The sequence below is a fragment of the Podarcis cretensis genome (genome assembly GCF_951804945.1).
Source record: "Podarcis cretensis genome assembly, chromosome: 2".
NCBI classification, from domain to species: Eukaryota; Metazoa; Chordata; class Lepidosauria; order Squamata; family Lacertidae; genus Podarcis; species Podarcis cretensis.
Window position 1 is genome coordinate 6104382 of NC_137171.1, and position 23779 is coordinate 6128160.

At 47.2% G+C, this 23779-nt stretch overlaps 1 protein-coding gene across 3 annotated transcripts; it reads right to left on the reverse strand.

Moving 5' to 3' along the window:
* Positions 1-2935: 2935 nt before the first annotated feature.
* TMBIM6 (transmembrane BAX inhibitor motif containing 6) lies at positions 2936-23209 on the reverse strand. 3 transcript variants are annotated; one of them, XM_079966918.1, is made up of 10 exons: positions 23092-23209; positions 11088-11191; positions 9376-9484; positions 8478-8598; positions 7415-7463; positions 6772-6869; positions 6580-6659; positions 5565-5665; positions 5037-5109; positions 2936-4488 (listed from the first exon to the last, which is right to left on the reverse strand). In XM_079966918.1, exons 2-10 carry the CDS (start codon positions 11141-11143, stop codon positions 4465-4467), a joined length of 711 nt encoding a protein of 236 aa, XP_079823044.1. In that variant the 5' UTR covers positions 11144-11191; positions 23092-23209; the 3' UTR covers positions 2936-4464. The 3 variants fall into 3 exon arrangements, with proteins under 3 accessions (XP_079823044.1, XP_079823046.1, XP_079823045.1); XM_079966920.1 differs by lacking the exon at positions 23092-23209 and adding an exon at positions 20655-20802; XM_079966919.1 differs by lacking the exon at positions 23092-23209 and adding an exon at positions 12082-12209.
* Between the last annotated feature and the right edge of the window lie 570 nt (positions 23210-23779).

The following is a 23779-nucleotide window of genomic DNA, read 5'->3' on the forward strand; positions in this document are numbered from 1 at the left end:
CTTGTTCCTCTGGAAGTATATTTTCTAGTTCCAGTCAATTTTGGAATTTCAGTTGTAGGTGTCTTGCATACGGTTTACTTATTATGTTAAGGAGACGGATTGGTCTATAGTTGGCGGGGTCCCCTTTCTTCCCTTTTTTGTATATTGGAATGATGATTGAGAGTCCCCAGTCTTTGGGAATACATCCATAGGTATCAATACAGGTGAAGAGGCCCAGAAATCCAGATTGTTTTGGGTGGCCTCTGCAGGTATTCCTGTTTCAGTTGAGCTACCAGGCTCTCAATCTCTGTCCCACTTTGGGAGGTTCACTCTGTTTCGAGGGATTTGGCCTCTCTCACCATGACTGGCCTTGTAAAGTTCCTGAAAATATGTCTCCCAGATTCTTGCTGGGCTATGACATTCCATCTTTGGCAGTCTGTTAGTTTGGGAGAGTCTTATGGTATTCCAAAAGAGAGTGGGATTATTGTATTTAGCTGCCGGATAACCCGTGTCCAGTCATTTCTTGCTGCTTCCTTTTTCTTCTAATCCAGGCATCCCCAACCTTCGGCCCTCCAGATGTTTTGGACTACATTTCCCATCATCCCTGACCACTGGCTCTGTTAGCTAGGGATCATGGGAGTTGTAGGCCAAAACATCTGGAGGGCCGCAGGTTGGGGATGCTTGTAGTGCTTTATGATGGAGGAGGTCCAATGCAGCAGTTTGAGTTGCATTGGAGACATGAGTTTATGAGAGCTTTTTTTGCGCCGATGCAGTCCTTGTCGAACCACAGTTTGGCGTAGTGTTGATGTCTCCACTCTATACCTCTATTTTTGAGGTCTTGGTATAGACAGAAGTTCAGATCTGAGCTCAGCAAAGACCCAACTGCTTTGACTAGCATTACCCTCTCCTTCAACGATAATTACCACTGACAGGGACATCTGTGATGCCTTGTAACGAACAGAGGCACCAGCCTTGCACTATCACAAATGATAAAAGCACAAGGTGGGGAATGGAAAGCAAAGCTGGCGGCCTACATGTGATGTAGACTTGTTGCTTTGGGAATCAGTATAGGGGAGAGCAGCAGGGAAATATACATGAAGTACAAGCTGTGTTGATGACCTGCGTTGCCAAATAAAAAGTAGATGGGGAAAGGTTAATAGGCCAAAGGTTTGGAGTTGCAAGGAACATGAGTCATAGGGAACGCCAATGAAGCCACATTTTTGAGAGGCAGGGGGAGGTTCCCTGTCTTAGCCTTAGTATAAGGGTGGGAAACTCAGCCCCTCAATGTGGCCCTTGGGACTCTCCACGGGCTGGAGCGCCCTGCTCCAGCAAGCCTTTCAAGGGCTTTATGTTTGACTGGAAGGTGTTATTGAACTGTGTTAATGCCTCTTGTGTGCCTGAAATGACACAGTGTTAGGCAGGCCGGTGTGCATCTTTTTTGGGTGGCTGGAATGTAGCCCCAATGTACATTCCTCTTCAGTTATTGCTTCACCCAGTTTTGCCTCTGGCCCCATTTACCACCAGCCTGTGGCCCCTGGAGTATTGCCCATGAGGGTCAGCATCCCTCCCTGCTGCCCCCATGTTGCCTGTTGCCTGCTGCCTGCATAGATATCATCCTGCAACTTGTACACAGCCAGTTAGTTAGTCCTGTGCAGCACAGCAACTGTTGGAACTTCAGCTTATTTTGGTTAAGGAGCTACTTGGCTAATGTTGTATGTTATCTGACAACCGAGCTCACTTAAAGATGCCAAACTGCTTTTCCCCACAGTTGGGGACAGAATAATGCATATCCCACCACCTATTTTTACATTTAAGAGACCTCATAGAAGATACTCTCCAACACCCCCAATTATAGATCTGTGCCTTCCTCTCCTGAAATGGGGCAATTGGACTGGCATCCATCTGTTTCGGGAGACAGTGGAGGGGTGACCCTTTGGGGGCAAAGTCAAGGTGTTGGAAGGTTGCAGCTCTTGCTTATGGCTGTAGTGACCAAGGCAGAAGAGCTCTTTTGTTGCAGCTGAGGCAAATGAAGGCATCTGGTTGTGCTGATGCAGATGCACCCAAGGTATTTCTTCTTTCTGCACTCCTCCCAGCGATCATTCCTCCTATGGTCACTGCTAGGGATACATCACCTGACTATGTCTCTAGGCACTGTGGTTGTCTGGCAGGGTTGATGTTGTCAGCTCTCATGTCACATTTGCAGACATCTTTGTATGGGCAAAGCCTAAGGATCCCTGGACACTTATAGGTGGTGATCTTCCTCCAGAAAGTTAGCAATGAACAAGCTTCTTGGGGGACCAGCTGACCCCTATATACATGATCTTAAGTCCAGTCGCGAACAACTCTGGGGTTGTGGCGCTCATCTCACTTTACAGGCCGAGGGAGGCAGCATTTGTCTGCTCCGCAGACAGTTTTTCCGAGTCATGTAGCCAGCATGACTAAGCCGCTTCTGGTGCAACGGAACACAGACACCAGAGCACGGAAATGCCGTTTACCTTCCCGCCAGAGCAGTACCTATTTATCTACTTGCACTTTTTGGTGTGCTTTTGAACTGCTAGGTTGGCAGGAGCTGGGACCGTGCAACAGGAGCTCATTCCGTCGCGGGGATTCGAACCACCGACCTTCTGATCAGCAAGCCCAAGAGGCTCAGTGGTTTAGACCACAGCACCACCTGCATCCCCCATACCTGGGCCACATATCCATCCAGCCACATATAGCTTCAAGGCAGTGGCAAGGCACCAACTGTCTTGCCAGCACTTCAAGCAAGGCCACCCTTCTACCCTAGAACCCAACCCAGAATATGAAAGTGCAGAGGGGTTCCACAGCAGACCACATGGAGAGGAGCTGAAGGCTTCCTGAGCAAACAAAGTTTGAAAGCCATTCTGAAATTCACAGGCCATTGAAAGCCAAAGGAGGTCCAACAGCCTCAAATGCAAAATGAAGAAGTAGAGGTAGGTTAAAGTTTGAGGATTTTTATTTTAATATTTTTCCCGTACAAAGCAAGACAATGTAAATTTCATAGTTGAATCAAAACACCTTTGTTTCTTTAAAAACCCTGTCTCTTCACAGTAGGAGTCGAAAGAATGCAGCCAGAGCCGGCCCTCCAATGAGCGACAGAGTTTAGTCATTACTATATTAAAACCTGTTAGACAAGGTCTCTATAAAGTAGATCTGCTGAAGTTTAGTTCTTGGCACTGGTTCCAGAAAAGAAGGGGGACGGGGAGGGGAGAGGGAAAGGGAGAGGGAGAGGGAAGGCAAATCCTTTATCCAAAGCAAGCAGAGTTGGAGTCTGGCTTCAGGAGCCAAAAGGGCAAGATAAACATTATCTCATTTGCTGGAAGGGAAGCTTTTTAAAAAGGCTCCTTAATGAGCTTGTAAGCTCCAATGTTAAGTGCACGGATGCCACCCTGTCCCAGCATGCAGGGGCAGCACGATTACCAAATTGACCTCCCCCACCATTGCATAGCAGTCCACTGTGGCCCCTCCTCCAGACTTTTGACCTGCAGGGCCTTGTGCCCAGATGCTCAAAGGAAATAGACAGCTACACGCATTTGATGCTGCTTCCTTTTCTTAGGCATAGCTGTCCTTGGCTGCTCTGTCCCCAATTCCAGCAAGCAAACTAGAGCAAGGGGCTTTTCCTGCTCAGCAAACACTTTGGGATGCCAAGGCAAAAGAAAAGACGGCAATCACCTAGCTCAAAAGGACTGTGTTGGCAGTTGCTAAAAACCCAAAGGATGGGAGTTCCAGGCTAGGATTTCTCACTTACACAAATCAGCTAGTTTTTGCTACCCAGCAGCAGAACTAAATGGGATTTAGGGCGGGGAATGAGAGAAGAAGCTGGATCAGTTAAGTGCTGGTCCTGGCCATCTCCCAGGCACCGTCCACAACAAAAGGGAGAGCTAGAGTTTGCTTTGCATCCTAACACACCCTTGTGCGTAGCTGCTTGAGCAACGCCAATCCGGGAAGAGCCGCGCAGACTGGTTCAGTTTGTTCTCAGGCAAGTGTGGGCACCGTAACTGAAGAATTTTAAATGACAGCAGAAATGCTCCCAGGGCATCAAGGCGTGTGCAGGTTATAGTGGAAGAAAGGTCAGTGAAGAGGAGGAGGGAGCATGGGCTACCAAGTAAGAAAACTTGTGGGATCACTGCCAATATGCTAGGCCTGACTAATAGTAGGGCCTGATGGATTGGGGGGGGGGGAGCTTTTGGGTGTTTGTGTACGTTATGTACAGAAGTGGAGCAAAGCCAGACTCCAGGATTAGGATCAGCCAGTCAGCTTTTTCAAAAGGCTCCAAAACCTCGAGAAAAAACCCCAACAACAACCCAATTTCCACAAAATATGAAAGTGTCACAGATGCTTCTCATTCACACGGAACAAACAGAGGGACACTTTTAATGCAGGTCAGATTGGAAGGAAACAAGAGAAAGAGACAAAAGGGGGGAAGGGCAAGAGAAAGGAAGCCTCACACAGGCACCCGCTGTCCCTTCACTTCTCTTTCTTCTTCTTGTTCTGAAAGAAAGGGACAACACCACATCAGCGCCCTGGATCCTGGGAACAAAACCAGCTTAGCGTTCTGGAGCATGACCAGCGGAGGCTCTTCGATGAGAGCAAATCCGGCACTGCGCCCCCAGTCAGTCTACCTTCAGCAAGCTCCCACCTCCCTGCCTATCTGCATAGAGTGGGGTGAGCGATGCTAAACAGTTTTCGGCCAAGGGCCACATTCAAGGTTGAGCAACCCTCCAAGGGCCACATGTCAGCCGTGGGGCCAAAGTTGCCACGGGACATTCGCTCTCGCACAGAGGCACTGTGCTCAAAGAGACATGAAGGCGCTCACCACACCAATCCCCGTGCTGTGCTGGGAATGAGAATTTCTATGCCTGAACAGCAAAGAACAGGGGCCCTTCCTGCCCATCACAACCCCGGGCTGGTAGCCCATTTAAAATGTCTTGGCAGACCTGATCCAGCCTACAGGCCATTGGTCTGCCACCCCTAAACTAGGACATACAAGGTGTGTTGTGAATAAGCGATGATCCCTGCCACCATGAGATGATGCTCACCTCGCTCATGCCCAAGATGACCATAAGCTCCCGGAAAATGTTGACAAAATCCAAGAAGAGATCCACACAATGCCTGGGCAGGGAGAGAAAGAGGTTGGAGTATTAGGCCAGAATTCCTACTAGACACTACTTCCTCTAAAAAGCACAACCTATGTAAGTGGCTGATGCTAGAGACACCATCTGCCACCCCCAGGCTTCCTTCGCCTTTTGGTATATTGCTCGCTAGTTAAATTCAGGTTCATTTAGCTAGGAAGTATTTTAAGCCTCTCTTCCTGGAAGTTCAAGCCGATTTCCAGTTTGCCCAGCCCTGTGGCCATCCAGAACAAAGGATATTTCCCTTTTTCATATTGCATCCAACAATAAAAGGCTACTGTTGCACCTTTCCCCTATCCCGTTAGCGCAGCTCCCAGATCTTTACTCCTCTGTTGCTCCATTCTGTCTGGTCCACCTTGCCTTCTACTTAACTCCTACCCCCCACCCCACCACTGGACACCCAGCAGCTACCATTTCCACACCCCATGTACTCACCAGATGTAGTCCTTATCTCCATTCTCGGCCTTCTCAATGATGAGCTGAGTGTCGAATAACACAAAGCCACACATCACCATAAGCCCAATGTAGAGGTTAGCCTGGAGGAGGAAGAACATGCATCAGGCCAAGGGCAGCTAAATCAGATTCCTCGAATTGGCCCTACCCACCTGCTCAAGATATACTTTCCTAAATCCCAGAAATCATACTGCTTTAAATTATTCAGGGCTGTGTGTTTCCTGCATAATCATGGCACAATGAGGAAAGACTGCAAAATGAGGGGCCACCTCATTCAGAACCCCGAAAATCGTAAGGACTGCACTTAGATTTTTATTTTTTAAAAAACCCAACTTCCCAGCCCTTCTGGTTGCAGATATGTATTTGATCTCAGAGGTCAAAAGAGTATGAATATGATTTCTATTGATCTGAAGGTGGAGCTTTCAGTTCATATACAGTGGTACCTCAGGTTACAGACGCTTCAGGTTACAGACTCCGCTAACCCAGAAATAGTACCTCGGGTTAAGAACTTTGCTTCAGGATGAGAACAGAAATCATGCTATGGTGGCAGCGGGAGACCCCATTAGCTAAAGTGGTGCTTCAGGTTAAGAACAGTTTCAGCTAAGAACGGACCTCCAGAATGAATTAAGTTCTTAACCCAAGGTACCACTGTATAGGTCTTTGCTCTTCCCAAGACTACCAAGAGTAGAATTCTGCAAGGTTTCTATAGTTTATACAAATTGTGGAATTTGGGTTATCCTGGGTTGTTGTTTTTAAAAAATGATGATAATAATTGTTAAAGTGCAGGAGTGCACATTGGCCTGCCTTTATTTCTGTAAAGCCAAAACAAAGGGAAGCTGAGCACGTCCCTACAGGGGACTATTCCAGGGCAGGTTTGCTGCCAGCTCCATGCTGAAAAAGGCAGCATTGCTGGAATGAGATGCTGCTGCTGTCACAGGCAGCCAACCTTGCAGGCCTCCTGTAAGCCAACAGAGCCCAAGGACATAAAGACACTCACTGTGAAGAGCCAAGTCGAGCCCACGAAAATGTTGATCAGGGAGAAGAACAGCATCAGGAACAGGCCGGAGAACAGGACACCTGAAAAATGAAAGCAGAGCTGTGGTGAGCACTGCAAGGTTGCTAGAAGGGTTCTTTCTAAGGTGGGGGAGGGGAAGGGAGAGGGGAGATGATGACCACCTGACAATCTTACCTCCTAGGTACAGGTAGGCACGGCGCTTGGCATAGAGGGCGCTCAGTGAAAAGCAGCTGAAGATCACTGCTGTCCCCATGAAAGCTGTTGGGATGATGCTATCGGGAGAGGAAAAAGCAATAGTTGATGCCTGCACCAGGATGGACAAATCTAAGCCTTGGGGACACTGTAAAATGCCCTTTAGCAGCCCCAGTGAGACCCACAGGTCCATCTCATGCCCCATGCAAGTTACTGGACCCTCATTCAGGACATTGAAGTAGATGTTCTTTGTAGAGCAAAGATGGTATTTTGCTTAGATGTATTTGTGGGGCGGGGGAGATATTTGGGCAAGTGGTGGACGGCAAGGAGATGGCTTAGATGAATCACAATCAATACCAAAAATATCGTGTTATGAACAGGAAGTATGCTTAGTGGTATAGAGTGGGAGGAAATCTTTTTGCTCTTCCGATTAAAGTTATGGTTTGATTTAAGTTCAGAAAGAACTGGTCAGGTTTTTTATGTGCTGGGTGGAGGGTCATGCATGTGTCCATTGGCATCAGTGGGACAGGAATTTGGTCCACCAACTCATTTGAATTTGACTCTTGAAGTGCATATGTCGGGTGTGGTGAGGGAACGGGGCAACCGAGTGCCGTTTTCCTTTTACCTTGGGTTGATGGCGATGCACATCTCCAGCAGAGGTCCTAGGTTGACTCCTGGAAGGACAAAGGGGTACAAATTCAGCCAAGAGGAAGGAGAGAGAATGGAATTCTTGTCCATTCACCATGTATTTCGAAGAAAGCCAAAATGGTTAACCTGTGTGTATTGTGCACCCTTCAGAACAAACATACAGGTTGTCTTGTTTTCCCCCACCCGACCCTAAACTGAAACCCAAGTACAAAATGCCACGTAGACACAGTTTTGAAAATCTCAGTATTTAGACAGCAACTAAGGGGCCCTAATCTTCAAAGTAGTTCTATATGGGGCAAATCATTGTGTGGCAACCACTCTTGTGATGATCAGAGTTGGCTGGATTATTTTGGCCTCCCTCTTGGCACACGCACACTTATACACCCATGTCATGCAAGAGCCACTCCCCTGTGGGGTGATCTTAGGCAGCTACTGCAGGCACACATCTGAATGACAACTGCAGGCATCTTTGATGCTCTGCCGGAAGGGCTTGGATGCATCAGGACGTGAATTGTATATTTCACTTACAGAAGACCCATGTTTGCAGATCAACATCTTTTAAAAAGATTTTAATATTGTATTTTTTACACTGTTCTGACCTGTCCTCGAACCTTTTGCTAAAAAGTAAGTACAGTGGTGCCTCGCAAGACAAAAAGGATCCGTTCCGCGATTCTCTTCGTCTAGCGGTTTTTTCGTCTTGCGAAGCAAGCCCAGTGACGGCTTAGCGGATTAGCGCTATTAGCGGCTTTTAGCGCCTTATCAGCTTAGCGGATAAGCAGATAAGCGGCTTAGAAAAAGGGGGGGAAAGGGGAAAAAAGTCGGAAAAACTCGCAAGACATTTCGTCTTGCGAAGCAAGCCCATAAGGAAATTCGTTTTGCGAAGCGCCTCCAAAACGGAAAACCCTTTCGTCTACCGGGTTTTTCGTCTTGCGAGGCATTCGTCTTGCGGGGCACCACTGTAGTTTATGAACACCAAAAGCAGTTAATGAAGTGTAACTCCAGCTGACATTGCACATGTCTGCTCTTCCAGCATCACGTACCAGTGAGGAAGGCAAAGCCTGCCAGCATGCTCAGCCGTTTCTGTTCGGTTCCCTGGTTGTGGGGTGTAGCCATCAGCCAGATCATAAGACCCAGCGCTCCCAGGCCAGTCAGCATTCCAAACTGCAAGACAAAGTGGGAAGGGTGGAAGTTAGTACAGGCTGAGCGCAGAGCAGAGGTTGGGAAAGGCATTGCGCAGGAACAGAAGTGGCAGAAATCTACCCCACGGAGCCCAGGTGGTTTCGTTTGAATGATCCAGTGCATTCTATAGTCTAGACAGGGTGACAGCCATAGTTAACCTGACCTGCTCAAAGATACTCTAGGCCCCTTTGCAGGGTATTCAGCTCACTCAGATGTCCTTTGACTTTAACTTCTTTTCACTGCAGACTTAAGAAAAAAAACATGGGAAGCAGCATTCTACCCAACTGCACTGTTGGAAGTGCTTCTCTAATTTTCCACTGCTCTGGCCAATGAGTATGAGACACCAAGATGCTTCATGAGTTTGGGTTTTAATGTTATTCAAATGTAATCTATCCAGTAATTTAAAAACAGATTGAACTAGCTGGCACATCATTCCCCCCCCCCCCAGTCTGAAATGGCTCTGTGGCTACACCACTGGGTTCCCAGCTACCACTGTTGGGCTGCAGTCCTGAACACGCTTAATCAGGAGTAAGTCCTAAGAAATCAGCGAACATAGTGCGACAGACTGCTAGGAAAGCAGATGAAGGACTGCTCTATCAAGATATGGCCCAGATAACGATATCCAATAGGATCCTGTGCTGCTCATTTCTGAAGGCTGTGGCTGGGCTCCGTTCCCTGAAGCCATCCTGCAAGCACCAGTCCCCAACAGTCAAGGTGACCTCACAGCCCATACACACATCAGCGCCAGAGCGCACTCACCTGCACCAGCTGAGTTACCACGTTGATGTAGGCACCAGCCGCTGCTAGGAACATGCATAGCGCAAAGCTAGCATAGACCTTCTTCAGGTGCTGCTGGGTTGATGCGGAGCTGCAGAGGGCAAAGGGAAGAAACAGTCAGTCAGTGTCATTGCATCTCAAAGCACCTAGAATCACAGCTGCTCCTTGGCTGGCTGTTTGCCAGCTCCTGGGCACTTAGCAAACTAAACAAACAACACTGGATCCACCACAGATCACCTGAAGAACAGAGGTGGGGAAACTTATTTGGCCTAGGGGCTGCCTTTCCAGCCTGAGGAGACCAGGTGAGTGCAGCCATTCACCCACAAACGTTGTGCCTAGTCAGCACCACTACACACAGTCCCCAAACCAAGTTAGGCTTGAAAAAGCATCTTGGAGACCAACTAAGTTTGTTATTGGTGTGAGCTTTCGTGTACATGCACACACACGAAAACTCATACCAATAACAAACTTAGTTGGTCTCTAAGGTGCTACTGGAAGGAATTTTGTTTTGACTACGGCAGACCAACACGGCTACCTACCTGTAACTTGAAAAAGCATGTTAGCTTTTTTCCAAGTCTAACTGGCAGAGGGGGCAATCTTTCTGAAGACTGCAATGGGTGGCAGGTGGGTTTCCATGCTGCAACAATAAGGCAGCATGGAAGGGGAGGGGCATTTTTAGTGTGGGTTTAAACACTCCCCAGCTGGAACTCCCGTAAAGACACGCCTCCTCCACTGCACTTAGGCTTGACAAAAGCCTTATACCAAAGGCAACAGAAGACTTTCTTTCCAGCCTAATTGCAGTGGGGTGAGGAAAGGGCACTGCAAGCTAGGTGGGGAGCGCACAGCAGCTGCATCTGACCCATGGGGTGACAATCCACCCCCTCCCCAATTTAAAGGCATTTGACGCACAGCTTCTGGAGCTGGGACACCACTTTCCCCTGGGAGATGGTATTAGATATTCTCAGATTGGCTAAGAGAGGAGCTAGAGCTGTTGGCAAAACTGGAAAAATCCCTGACAAGTTCGGTGCTGGTTTGCAGCACCTACTTTGTACTGCACAGCAGGTGCTCCTAAAAAAATGGGTGCTGGCACTAAACCATGTAAATGCTTTTCCAGCCTTGGCCTCTACCGACTTGCATGTAAGTCGGGAAATGCTTGCACAAAATTTGGTAAGTAACACCAAACAGTAAATCCTGAGAACCTTAGAAAAACAGAACAAAACAAAAAACCACACACACACACTTCAGCCTGAAGGTCTAGAGTGCGAGTCAATATTTGCAGTAGTCTCAAAAGGCTGTGATGGGGGAAGCAGGAGAAGGTTGGCTGAACATGCGAGAAAAGTTCTTTGTCTATCCCATAACTGACAGAAGCAGAACAGATTACACAAGCAGGCAAGTTAAGAAACATGCATTTGCTTAACTTCTACCAGCTGCAGAATTTAGTTTTTATTGACGTGGAAGTTTTTACTCAAGTGGAATATTTGGGTTCTGAGCCCAACACGTATACAGTCTTGCACCCAGGGCCACAGGGAAGCAGTAAAGCCCTATTTCTGGCTCCCTCATCCCCATTCACCATCCACAAAAAGGGACAGATCACAAGATTACCTTGCTGTTTTCATGCACCAAAAATGACAAATAAAAACAACCTCCTGCAAAACTGCAGCCTGCAGTAAAACACAGGCCAAGGGTATACTCACATGTGGGAGAATTTGAAGAGGGCATCAACATTTATGTTCCTGTTGAAGACATCCATTGTGCTAGCTGGTAGACTGATGCAACTCTTGGTGTCAAAATACTCAATCTGCAGAAAAAGATGAAGAAGGCCACATCAGAGAGGTGCGGGTGAAGAAAGACAGTACAGTTCTTTCCCAGGAATGAGCAATGTGATCCATGAACATCTGGAAACACCTGCCCCTTTTAGCGACAAAACTTAAGTTCTTCCTATATGGCTGCCCAAAATACTTTAAGCAATATTACTCAGCCCATAAAGCTGCTCCAAAAGGGATTCACACACAAACACACACACACCCCTGCTTCCTAGTACAGTGGTACTTCGGGTTACATACGCTTCAGATTACAGACTCCGCTAACCCAGAAATGGTACCTCTGGTTAAGAACTTTGCTTCAGGATGAGAACAGAAATTGTGCTCTGGCGGCGCAGCGGCAGCAGGAGGCCCCATTAGCTAAAGTGGTGCTTCAGGTTAAGAACAGTTTCAGGTTAAGAACGGACCTCCGGAACAAATTAGGTACTTAACCCGAGGTACCACTGTAGTAGTCTAGGAACACAAGTACTCCTTCAGAGCTCCTAGTCTCTGTTCAACTTCAAACAAGTTAACTAGGATACAGGGTTTCTAATAGAGATACAACTATCTTACTAACTTTGAGCCTACCTTGTCAGGGGCCAAGGGAGAGAAGTCAAAGACCCCCCTATGGAAGGTCAAGCAAGACATTACTCCTGGAATGCTGAACCTTCAAACAGCTCTCCCTACTTCAAGAAAACGCACATGCATATTCTATCCAGCCTCCCCTTCAGGGCAGATTCTATCTAAATCTCAACCAAGAACTCAGATTTCCAAATATGCAGTGAGAAGGAGGGAGGAGAAGACTTGGGACTAGCCACAGACAAAGGCTCAAGAAAAGGGTTATTTGTCCCACCCCACCGTGCTAAGGAACAAAGAAGAGGATGCTTACTTTAGACTCGCCAAGCACAGCCCCACACACTGCCTGCCTGCAAGCTGATCCCCTTCGCTGTAGTCTGGACAATCTAGAGGCTTCAACCGTTTCACCGGCTCCAGGTCCTCTTGGTATCTATGGTGCAATTATTGCAGGCTGTTGCAAGGCTAACTACAAGTTCTCAGGGAGTGGGGGAATTGGCCTCACTGGGGAACTTTGCTTCACAGCTTGGCAGCTGGAAAACACTTGTATTAGCATTCCTAATGACCTCCCCAGGCAGAGATGGGGAGGAGTTACAAGCCATGTAGCTGCCATAGCCAGAGAGCAACCTGGAAAGAAATGCACTGCTCCCTGCTGCTCAAGGTGGGATCCCTCCCCTTTGTTGTGTTATGCACCAACATGTACAGGTATTTTACCTGCCCAGGAGAGCACCACAAGTGTGATATGACTGGCCCTGTCTGCTTGTGCAAACCCCCCCCCCCCCGAAATTATCATGATACCTGATGTAGCCTCTAGCAACTGATGCAATTGACATATGAAAACCAGTTCAGCAACTAATTCCTTACCCTTTTGACAGAGAGGAGAAGGCTCTTGGGCAAGCTTACAAAAGTAGGCCTGGATTGTCTAACAAGGAGAGGTAGCATTAAGGAAATGCAAATACTGCAGTAATTGTACACCCATTGCATGGGGTGACATGATGGCACTTCCTCCTTTAGCAGAGATGGAAAATGCCTGTCAATATCTGTCTCCTGCTTTTTTAAAAAGCAGATCTAATCTGATCATTCCTTCCAAGCGTTCAGGATGGGGCCACTTCATTTTATTCTCGCAGCAACCTGTGAAGTGCCGTATTTTTCGCCCTATAGGATGCACTTTTTCCCCTCCAAAAATGAAGGGGAAATGTGTGTGCGTCCTATGGGGCGAATGCAGGCTTCAGGAGAGCCCCAGCGCCAGCCCCACAAGGTCGGGGGACAGCGGGGAGGCGGAACACCACCATCCCGCTGTCTCCCGATGTGGTTTGGAGGCTGATGGCGGGGAGACGCGTGCTTCTCCCCGCCGCCAGCCCCACAAGTTCCGGGGACAGCTGGGAGGCGCAGCCCACCTGGTCCGAAGGCGGGCAGCGGGGAGAAGAGCGCTTCTCCCCACTGTTGACCCCACAAGCACCTGGGGGGAGGAAATAATTTTTTCCCCTTTATTCCCCCCCCAAAAAAAACTTGGTGCGTCCTATGGGCCGGTGCGTCCTATGGGGCGAAAAATACGGTAGGTTATGCCAAGAAACTTCCAATGCCACCTAGCTTTCTTTAAGTAAAGGTCGGAAGACTGATCTTCCTGGTCCCAGCTAACACTTAGGGCTGGCAGATCCCAACCCCAAGCAGAAAAATCTAAGGGATCCAGCTTGTAGCCCATTATCACCCCTCTCAAGTGAAAAGGATCCTTTCTGCACAACTCAAGGATCCTTTCTGCACAACTCAAGCGCATTTGCAGCGTCATCATAGCAAGGCCCTGAAGTAAACCAAGCTACGGTTTACCACGATCATGTGAATGTGCTGGCCCCTTGGGAGAAGCTCACTCTCACTTTGTCCCTCCCTCAGTCCTTGTGCTTACGTTGTCTCCTTAGCCACAAACTGTAGCCAAGAACAAACATTTGCTAAAGAAGAAACATTTGCTAAGAAGGAGAGCTTAACCACAAGTCCAGGTTCAGACAACATGTTAAGCTAAACCATGGATGGGTTGCCATGCTAAACTAAAAGGACTAGGGAAGATTAAAGTGGCTGTGATTTCCTCCTAAGAAGCCAGCATGTTTGCACGTTTGTGTTAAGTAATAGTTTGGCTTAGTGTTACCTGCACATGTGGCCAATGGCTGAAGCCGAGGACCCTAAAACAATCGCCCCTGAGTTTGTCATTACATTATAATCAGAGGCTTCGGTGAAGTTGCTGTCACTAGCATTGGAAAGTAAAAGAGTGATAGCACACACAAGGAACATGCGCATGCACGCACACCCCTTGGCTCTTAGCAGACCTCTTCATCTGTATTGCTGCTGTGTGCAAGGCCAACCTGCTGCAGGCAAGCAGAGAGGTAAATGGAAAAATAGCAGTGTAATGACAAGGAGTGCCAAAGGCATTTTCCCTGCACCAGAAAAGTGAGTTCTCTCCAGTTTCAAGCACTCTGTGCCAAGCATGGGGAAACTGTGGCCCTCCAGATGTTGCTCAACTCCCATAATCCCTGACCATGGAACCTTCTGAAGACCACATGCCAGTGACAGACAAGGTCAGAGGCAAAAGTGGACAGAGCAATGAACACAACTCTTACCCTTGTGCAGTAGGCCACATTCCCACCACACAAGTCAGACACACATTTATCCATCCTTTATTCAATCAAGCAGCACAATTCCAGTTCAAGGACACATCCCAAACAGTTCAGGGGGAGAGTGCAACTTAGGAAGAGTCTCACGGGCCTGAGGTTCTTCACCCTCAGTAGAAGTGGGCAGGCCCAAAAAAAGCAGGGAAGGGAAGAATCAGAGGGGGAAACTTATCTCTTGATTCTCCCTCTCCCCCCAGTAATTTGTGAAAATATTATAAAATGTGTTATTTTACAATGATGAATAAAACATTTTAAGTCAAGGTGTTAATATATCTACTCCCCAAAAATGATTTCTAAAAATTATGCAAACAGAAGACTTATTTAAGACTATGCACAGTATCAGAGCATTACAATTCCAGTGCACCAAGAAGAACCAAGACCTGAGTTGTACATGGAGAGTGCAACTCTTAAATGCAAGAGCAATGTGCTTTCTGCCCCTAGGAGGCACTGCCATGGTCAGCTGAGAAGGGAGAAGGATTCAATGCCTTCTTTGCTTGTAGACTTCCTCTCAGAGGCATAGCTGGTGAATCTGTTTCTGTCCTCTTGACTAGATCTCAAAGGACTGTCCCCTTGAGTAGGTCTCAAATCTGTCATCATTTGATGACAAATATGAAGATGCGGAAATTGATAGCTAGGAAAATGAGACTGATTTAATTTCATATACTTTCACTGAGTCTTGGGTTCTCCCCCAGTCTTTTTCTTTTATGGAACTGAGTGCTTTATGTCTGCTTGACACTGTGGAGGCCTGAAGGAGATATAACAACTTTCAGAAAACATAATAATTTGCTTTGCTCAACTATAACGGTTTATGGTTTCTTCTAGTTTTATTCTGCCTGCACCATATAACTGGCTTGTAGCTCTATTTGTAACAAAATATATTTTTTGTAAAAGAAGTAAATTTATTTACAGTCTGAATAAACTGTAACCTTTAACATACCAAACATGATCATTCTATGGCAAGCCAAGTTAATACATTTTACTTTCCTAAAGTGACACTCAATTTGTAAATAGCAGTAAAAATGATTGGTGCTATTTTCCTATTTCCCGCCAAAATGTCCCTGCCTGCAAAAAAATAAATAAATCTTCCTCACTGTTTTTCTTCATTGGTTTCAAAATTTCTGGAAATTTTACATCATTTTATGAAGAGTAAAACAGCAGAAGGCCCAACTGGCTAACTAATTATATATTTATTGACTGCTGTAAACATGGGGTAGCCTATTTAGAAGGAGATATTTGCCCCTGTGTGAGCAGTTCTGTAGAATTTGGAACACAGCTATTAAGTCCAAGGCAAACCATCAGTTTGAGAAGGCTTCACAACAGCCACAGAAACCCCCTGCATGAGGTGTTCTAGAATAATACAGGCAATTGTGGGTCTTTTTCTCTGTGATTTGAGAATGAAAATCCATGAATTGGAGGAATTTTTAATGGCACCAATACTGCAACCAACCCCAAAGATCAACATACTATTGGTTGGTTTGTTCTGTCATTAAGACACCATATCCAAAGGTTCCTTATGTGTCTCACATATTGCCACAGTGCAGCCATGAATCTAGTCAAACCATGCAATATTCTTTTTTCTGTATTTTCACTTTTAGAAATAACTATGTTCTGCAGCACTCTAGCTTGATGCTGGGCTGCCTATAATCCAGATGCTTTTGTATAAGCCTGGAACATCTGAATTTAAAGTCACTTCCCTCCCCTCGTCCCATTTGACAAATAAAACATTAAACTGAATTCCTAGAATTGTGATTTGCCAGAGCCAGGTTGTGACTGCTTTTAAAAAACGTAATTTAGCCTCCTGTTGCATCAACAGAGGCTCACATTAGACAATTCTTCTCTAGGAGCAGGGTAGTTGGCCAGCTTGTAGGATGGAGATTGGATGTAAGTAGGAGAGCACATGTGCTCATTCATGTTCAGGAATGAAGTAGCCCTGCCTTGAAATCTCAGACCTCAGAGTGTAAGACTTGGTCCATCTCCCTTGGAAAACAGAATGCAAGATCCCAGCTACAGAGTTCATTCCATTTCAAGACACTGCTGAGCAAGGATCATTTTAGCCATACCCTGGAACAGAGAAAGTCAAATACTGCCAGCAGAAAAGCTAAAGGCTCCCAGTTTCAAGAAAGCAGGGTGATCACATGGCCTCAAGAGGTCATATACACCAGGGGTGCCCAAACTTTTTTCAAAGAGGGCCAGATTTGATGAAGTGAACATGCATGAGGACATATACTGGCACGGGGACCAGATTAAATCAACTGGCGGGCTAGATTAGACTTTGGACACGCCTGATATATACCCTCTTCCAGCTTAGATTTGCCCTACATCTAAAGAGTCTTCAGTTCTCAGAGGTCTGCAGATGCAGAACGCGAAATTATGCTCTTGAGACCCTGAACAATGGCCATCTTAAGGTACAAACTTGTTTTTGGTGAAGCTTGCTAGAAAAGAAAGAAAGAAATGCAACAGATAATTCAAGTGATAAGAAGTTCTCATGTGAGTCAATATTGGGGTACCAAAATGGGTCACCCTGTGGTGGAGGAAACATGAGAGTCACATGCTATCCACAAACTCCTCCCAGATATTAAGAGCTATTCAAGGCAGAAGCCAAACCAGACTGAAGATGCTAAATAAGATTTGACATGTGAGGTTTGCCTCCTCCATAAAATGAGGGTGGCAGGGGGTGAGGGAGGCAGCAGGAAGTGGATTTGTGAAACAAGTGAGCTTTATTGTAGATGCCAGACCAAGGTAGGTTTCACAACATGAACCAGTGATCCAGAAAGTCAAAGTGAAATTAGCAAGTCCTCCCTGCTTCTCACTCAAGACTTGATGCCTCTGGAAATGGATGTTAAAGTGGAAACATGCCAGGCTGAGAGGTGATTAGAAAGGTAATATACCTCCCAACAATAGTCCCTTTTGGAGTTCTGCGAAGCATCTGTAAGGTGCCTATCAGTGACTGTGCTGATCCACAGGCCACTTTAAGGAATAGCTGGAAGAAATTCCTATCTTCATTACAACTCTCTGGCCATAACAAACATATAAAGCTGCCGTATAACAAGGTCAGCCCATTCGTGGCTCTAGATCCCTTCCATTTACTCCAACCGGCAACAACTCTCCAGGACCTCAGGAAGCCCTGCTATAAATAATCACTTAAAAAACATGGAGATACTGGGAGCTGAATCTGGGACCTTTCTCTACAACTAAACTTTGGTTCTTCGGTAAAACTGAACCTAGAAACCAACTGGAACTAAATTTTCCAGACCGGAGTCCATTTCCAACTGCCAGGCCTAAAACAAAACTTAAAGGTAAAGGTAAAGGTACCCCTGCCCGTACGGGCCAGTCTTGACAGACTCTGGGGTTGTGCGCCCATCTCACTTAAGAGGCCAGGGGCCAGCGCTGTCCGGAGACACTTCCGGGTCACGTGGCCAGCGTGACATCGCTGCTCTGGCGAGCCAGAGCCGCACACGGAAACGCCGTTTACCTTCCCGCTGGTAAGCGGTCCCTATTTATCTACTTGCACCCGGAGGTGCTTTCGAACTGCTAGGTTGGCAGGCGCTGGGACTGAGCAGCGGGAGCGCACCCCGCCGCAGGGATTCGAACCGCCGACCTTTCGATCGGCAAGTCCTAGGCACTGAGGCTTTAACCCACAGCGCCACCTGCGTCCCTAAAAACAAAACTTAAGAACATGTAAAACATACCACATTTATGACCACAATTATTTTAAAATATTATCTATTAACTCTTTGCAACTTAAAACTCCTTCCAACACATCAGGTTGCTTTAGATCACTGGTCTTCAACTGGTGGATCAGGACCCTCCTACTCTGTCTGTCTGATCCAAAGTGGGTTGCAACAGGAACATTACAATAATTCCATGATAAAAGATTAAGATATGGTACCCACATGCATGTTTGGGTTAAAGGTGAGTCCTGGGTCTGAAAAGGTTGAAGACTACTGCTTTTTGGTAAAAAAAACCCTATATTTTAGTAGCAGAAGCCACAAATTCCTTTGTCTATCCCAGGCAGGTCCACCATCCCTCAGACCATGTGGTGGGCCGGCCTATATTTTGAAGGGGAAAAAATGAATAAATTCCTATGCCACACAAATAACACAGAGATGCATTTTAAATAAAAGCACACATTCTACTCATGTAAAAAGACGCTGATTCCCGGACCATCCCTGGGCCGGATTGAGAAGGCGATTGAGCCACATCCGGCCCACAAGCCTTAGGTTGCCTACCCCTGGTCTATTCATTAAGTAAACAGACATTTCCCCTGCTGATTAGGATGGCCTAACTTAATAACAGTAATCCTCCAACAAGCAACCAGTGTTCAAAATTTGCTAGGCGCATATTTCACCGGCTATTGGCCACTTGTGAACAAGTAAAGATGGCCAGGTGCCATGATAGTGCCTGACACCACCATCTGGAGCAGTGATGGCCAAACTCGGCCCTCCAGCTGTTTTGAGACTACAACGTCCATCATCCTAGCTAACAGGACCAGTGGTCAGGGATGATGGGAACTGTAGTCCCAAAATAGCTGGAGGGCCAAGTTTGGCCATCACTGATGGAGGTACATCCATGGGAATCCATGAATCTTGACTGTTTCACATACTAGTGACACATCCTGTATAATTCTATTCATTATATTTTATCTGCACAATCAGAATGAATTTCAGGAACCAAGTTGTATTGAAAAATACTACTTTTGGGCCCTCTGGCCCAAAAATGGCAACTAGGCATTCCATTTTGGAGACTAACTCTGGTTTAAGTAGCCATTGGCACCTAGCTTATATATATGAGTTTCTAACACTGCAAACAACCTATTGAGTTGTAATAAAAATAAGATGGATGCTTCAACCTAGAGCATAAGTAAGGTTCTCAACCAGCTGAGTGCCACAGTCTAAACTTGCATTTGATCTTAGACTACGAGATTTCTTAAAACATTGTAGGCATTGTTTGAAAGTACGCTGAAACAATAGTCTTCCTGAGCTTCCAGGAGACTAGATTGTTCAAAGCAATGCTGCCGCTACAGCACCCTTAGCCAAGGTGAAGATTGGGAACTTCAGGTCACTGGTAAATCACTCTCCATACAGATATCAAGTGTCTCTCTTTTATAGAAGGTGCTTAGGAAGAGAATAGGCCAACTGTTGACAGAGAAAAGTCACAGAACTGGATCACAGAATTAGATAACGCCGAGTCCTTAAAAACACTGAACAGCATTGTTGTTGTATAAAGTGATTCTTAAGATGACTTATCAAGTAGCTGTGGTCTTTGCTAAACTAGCTAAATACAAAGGGTCTCTTTTAAATTACTCAACTTTCCTCAATCTTAGCTTTAACCAAAGGGCAGGTGTATTTGATCATGGTAACCCAAGAAGTAGCCTTTGGGGGAGGAACTGCAGCGCTGCGGCAAGACCACATGGCTCCACGTGCATCAACTCCCAGGTTCACTCTCTGGTATCTCCAGTTTAAAAAAGAAGGTAGAGGCAGGTGATGGGGAAAAGCCCCCAGAGAGTTGCTGCCAGTCACTACAGTGGGCTGGCGAGACAAAGTCCTACACGTCCCCTGCACTTTCTACAACTCAGCAGTACCTTAAAAAAATCTCCCACATTTCTTCTCTGTGCAACAACCAGGGGTAGTACAGTAATTGCAAAACAATGTCAAATGGTCAAGCCTAAATATCCACAGAAACTTCAGGTGAAATACACAGGCTTGCATATTGTAAGAGTTCATAAGGAAACAAGCCACCACACCTGCGGTAAATGCTTTTCAAATCCATGTTCATCTTCTTGATTCTGTTAAAACTGACCAAAAAACTCAGGCGAGCTTTTGTGGGGTGGGAGGAGATTAAACTCTCCATTTCTCATGTCAAAACCTAGCTCTGTCCACAGTAGCCCAATGTTTACAAAAATTACTTGGCTCGACTGAGCCCTTAAGAGGAAACTATCATCCAAAAGTAAACCCTTGCTGTAACTTGATCCTATGTTAGCACAACCAAAATAGAATTACAAGTGAAAACGAAATCCCAGAAGAGAAAGCAAACTTTGGAAGTGCTTGTGTAATCCAAGTTAAATAATGAACCTGCTTATGAGGAAATAAAGAACCCATGATCGTTTATCAATAACTAACCAGATAACACTTAGTCATAGCTATAACCTTTAACCACTGAGGGCTGCCTTAGAGGGACAGCTCTAAGGAGACCGTCACATTTCACCCACCAGTACCCTGACACAGTAACTTACTAGCTGCAAAAGAAAGGAAGGGGAAAAGGATGGAGGCAAGGGGTAAGCAAGCCTCCCCTTTAGAGCCCCAAATAATGGGCAGGATGATCCTTACAGCCAAATGGCAGGAGAGAGAAAAAAATAATGTCACACAATGACCCATAACATCACGTGAGCACTGTGACATCAGAAAGCCAGCCAATCAGCTTTGAAGTTCTCTACTGTGGAGCATCTGTCAGGCTTCTGCTCAAGCAACAGGTTGCCATACTCCAACTATCCCAAGCTCAGGAGAGGAATTTGGTTTGAGCACCAGAAGCTCCCTACTCCAGCAGGCCCAAGAAGCAATATTAACAGGATGTAGATGGGGCAGATTTTAATGTCCAGTTCTCATATTAATCTCCAAGGGCACAAAACACCAGTCAGTTATGAGAGCATACAAGTCATTAAGCAGCTGGAATTCAAGAACTACGTCAACGCTATGTGTTCGAAGTTGCAGCTATTTGCACAAAAAGCACCGTGCCATTGAGCCAAATCACCTAACACGTCATTGGGTGTGGATCCTTTGATCTGTAACAACCACAGGAACAGAATTTACTAAGAAAACAAACTTGCACTGGGGTGAGGTGAAATTATCCCTGGCTGAGGTATCTCATTTCTAGATATAGATGATTTGGCTCAAATCTGCCTGGGATACGCAAATATATTTGCTCTGAAGTCCTGCTCCTTAGTCTGGACATGAGTACACAAAGCTGGTGGTGCTCAGGGTGGAGGGAAAGGCTATCTGCACATGCCTTGTAGTTATTTCACATGATCCAAGACTTGGTTTTGAGAATGAACCCACATTTCAGGGCCCAAACAGTACAATATAGGGGCTTCCTCACTACTAATGCTCCAGAGCAGAGGGGAACACCATGCAGCCCTCCAGGTGTTGTTGGACTACAACTCCTCACCTGTTCCACACAGCTAACCCAGAGCATGACATTTAAAAGTTATAATCTGCAAGAAAGAAAACACTTCACCAAACAAATATCTAACAGCAAGTTCAGAGACTATTCCACAATCAAGTAGTCCAATATACCAGCAAGTTTTGTTCCATATTTTCTGGGTTCAGGTTCCATGCCTCGAGTTTTTGACATCTGAAGATAGTCATCTTCAAATATCTAGAGGGTTGTCACATTGAGTGTTTTTTGTTCTGGAGGCTTGGACCTGAACAAATGGATTCAAGCTACAAGAAAGGAGATTCTGACTAAAGAACTTTCTAAGAGTAAGAGCTGTTTGACAGTGGAACAAACTCCCATGGGAGGTGGCAGACTGCCCATCTGCTTAGCAGAGATTAGATGGCCATCTGTCATGGATGCTTTAGTTAAGATTCCTGCATTGGACTAGATGACCCTCAGGGTCCTTTCCAACTCCACAATTCTATGAAATATGTTGAAAGCACAGGTGAGAGTTATGGTGAGGAAGCTGAAGCAGAGGGGAGGCCAGTGTGGTAGGAAATAGTTATCTACCATGACTACAGAAGAGGAATGTTCTATGGTCCGCCTTCCAGTCCTTTCGATGCTCAAATACAAAGACAGACAGCAGCAGCAGAGACAACAGAGGCCAACTCTAAGCTTAACCCTGACTCAAACCAAATAGTTCTGGACAGCTGAGAGCACTAACGCCCCCCTTCCCCCCCTCAGCAAAAAAACCCCCCTAATCTTGCCAAAGCAAGCAGCAATACACATGCCACTCCCCCCCCCATTCCCCATTTATCTCTTTGCACGTATGCCCCCAGAGGGAAAAAACCGCAAGGATTACAGAACAGATCAGTCAAAATGAAACAAAATCAGATTAAACAAGGCCTGTTTTCAAACTCCATTGCTCCGCAATGGTTTCATTACCCCCTAAGCTTTGCATCGTTATCTATTATTTACCACTGGCAGGGGCCGCCTCACAGGCGAGCGGAGCAAAACTCAAGCTTCCTTTGCGCGCTTTGCAAAGACTATTGAATAGTTAACAACACAGTAATCTGGCTAAAAGCTACGAGCAGCAAACCCAACGCTGTAGACACGGGACAGGGTAACGTGGGAAGAGTCGACTCCACGGGACCCTGGAGCCAATTTTCGGGAACAACCCGCCGTTCCTCCTCCGGGCCATTGAGGGAGGTTCGACCCACCGTGATATTTGGGGGGGGGGGGAGAGAGGGGTGGGGGATCCCTATGACGTCAGCTCTCACAACCCCCCCTCCCCCTCTGAAGAGACTGACCAATCCGAGAGGCGGAACCAGGCGGAGGGGATCCTTCCCTCCCTCCCTCCCTCCCTTCCTTCGCGGAGCCCGACACAAAGGGGCGGAGGGGAGGTTCCAGAGCGGGAGGGCCACTTCCGAAAAGGCCCCTCAGAGGAGGGAGGGGAGGCTTCGGAGACCGCGCAGGCCGAGGGGGGCCGGGACCGGAAGTAGGCCCCAGGGAGGCGCGACGGCGGCCCTTACCTCCTCTCGCCTCGGCGACGACAGCTGCTGCCGCTCCTTGGCCAGCCGTACGTGTCTCTCCCCTCGGACGCCTCCGCCCCCTCCCGCTTACGTCCTCCTCCCTCCCCGCTCCGCCGCCGCGCCATTGGTTCTCTCGCCCCCAGAAGTCCCGCCCCGGCCTCGCATTGGTATTTAACCAAACGCTCTGCGTACCTCGGTTTCGATTGGCCGGCTGCTGGCACCTTTTCCTTTTCATTGGTTGCGCGGCCGCGCCCAGGCAGCTGCCATTGGTCCACCTCGGGGTGGGGGATGGGGCGGAGGGGCAACAAATGAGAAGCGGCGCTGAGGTGCGAAGGCCATTGGTTTTCCAGCGCCGGGCCAATAGGCAGCGCCCTTGGGAGGTTGCGGCCCGATTGCGACAGCTCGGTCGTCTCCCCTTTCCCCAGAAGTGGCGCGCGGCCCCCTCGTGGCGGGAGCGCGAGGAGAGCAGCCCAGGGCGGGCTGCGCAGCGCCTCTAGCGGCGAGGTTGGTTTTGGGCTGTGCGTGCGGCGTCCCGGCGCATCCAATGGCGTGGAGTGCCATCTACCGGCCAGTGCGCCTCACTGCATCGGAGGTCGCTAGGCTTGCAATGCTGTCTCCGCTGGGCTGCAACCCTTGGCATGGCCGAATGTCACGTGATCCCACGCCGCACTGCAGG

What these genes read in the sequence shown, in the direction of transcription:
- TMBIM6 (XM_079966918.1), bottom strand. Translation starts at nt 11,143, where the DNA reads ATGGATGTCTTCAACAGGAACATAAATGTTGATGCCCTCTTCAAATTC. An exon ending in TGCCTACCTGTACCTAGGAG is followed by an intron (nt 6,660 to 6,771) that starts GTAAGATTGTCA and finishes TTCATTTTTCAG; the next exon opens with GTGTCCTGTTCTCCGGCCTG. An exon ending in GCTCGACTTGGCTCTTCACA is followed by an intron (nt 5,666 to 6,579) that starts GTGAGTGTCTTT and finishes TTCCTCCTCCAG; the next exon opens with GCTAACCTCTACATTGGGCT.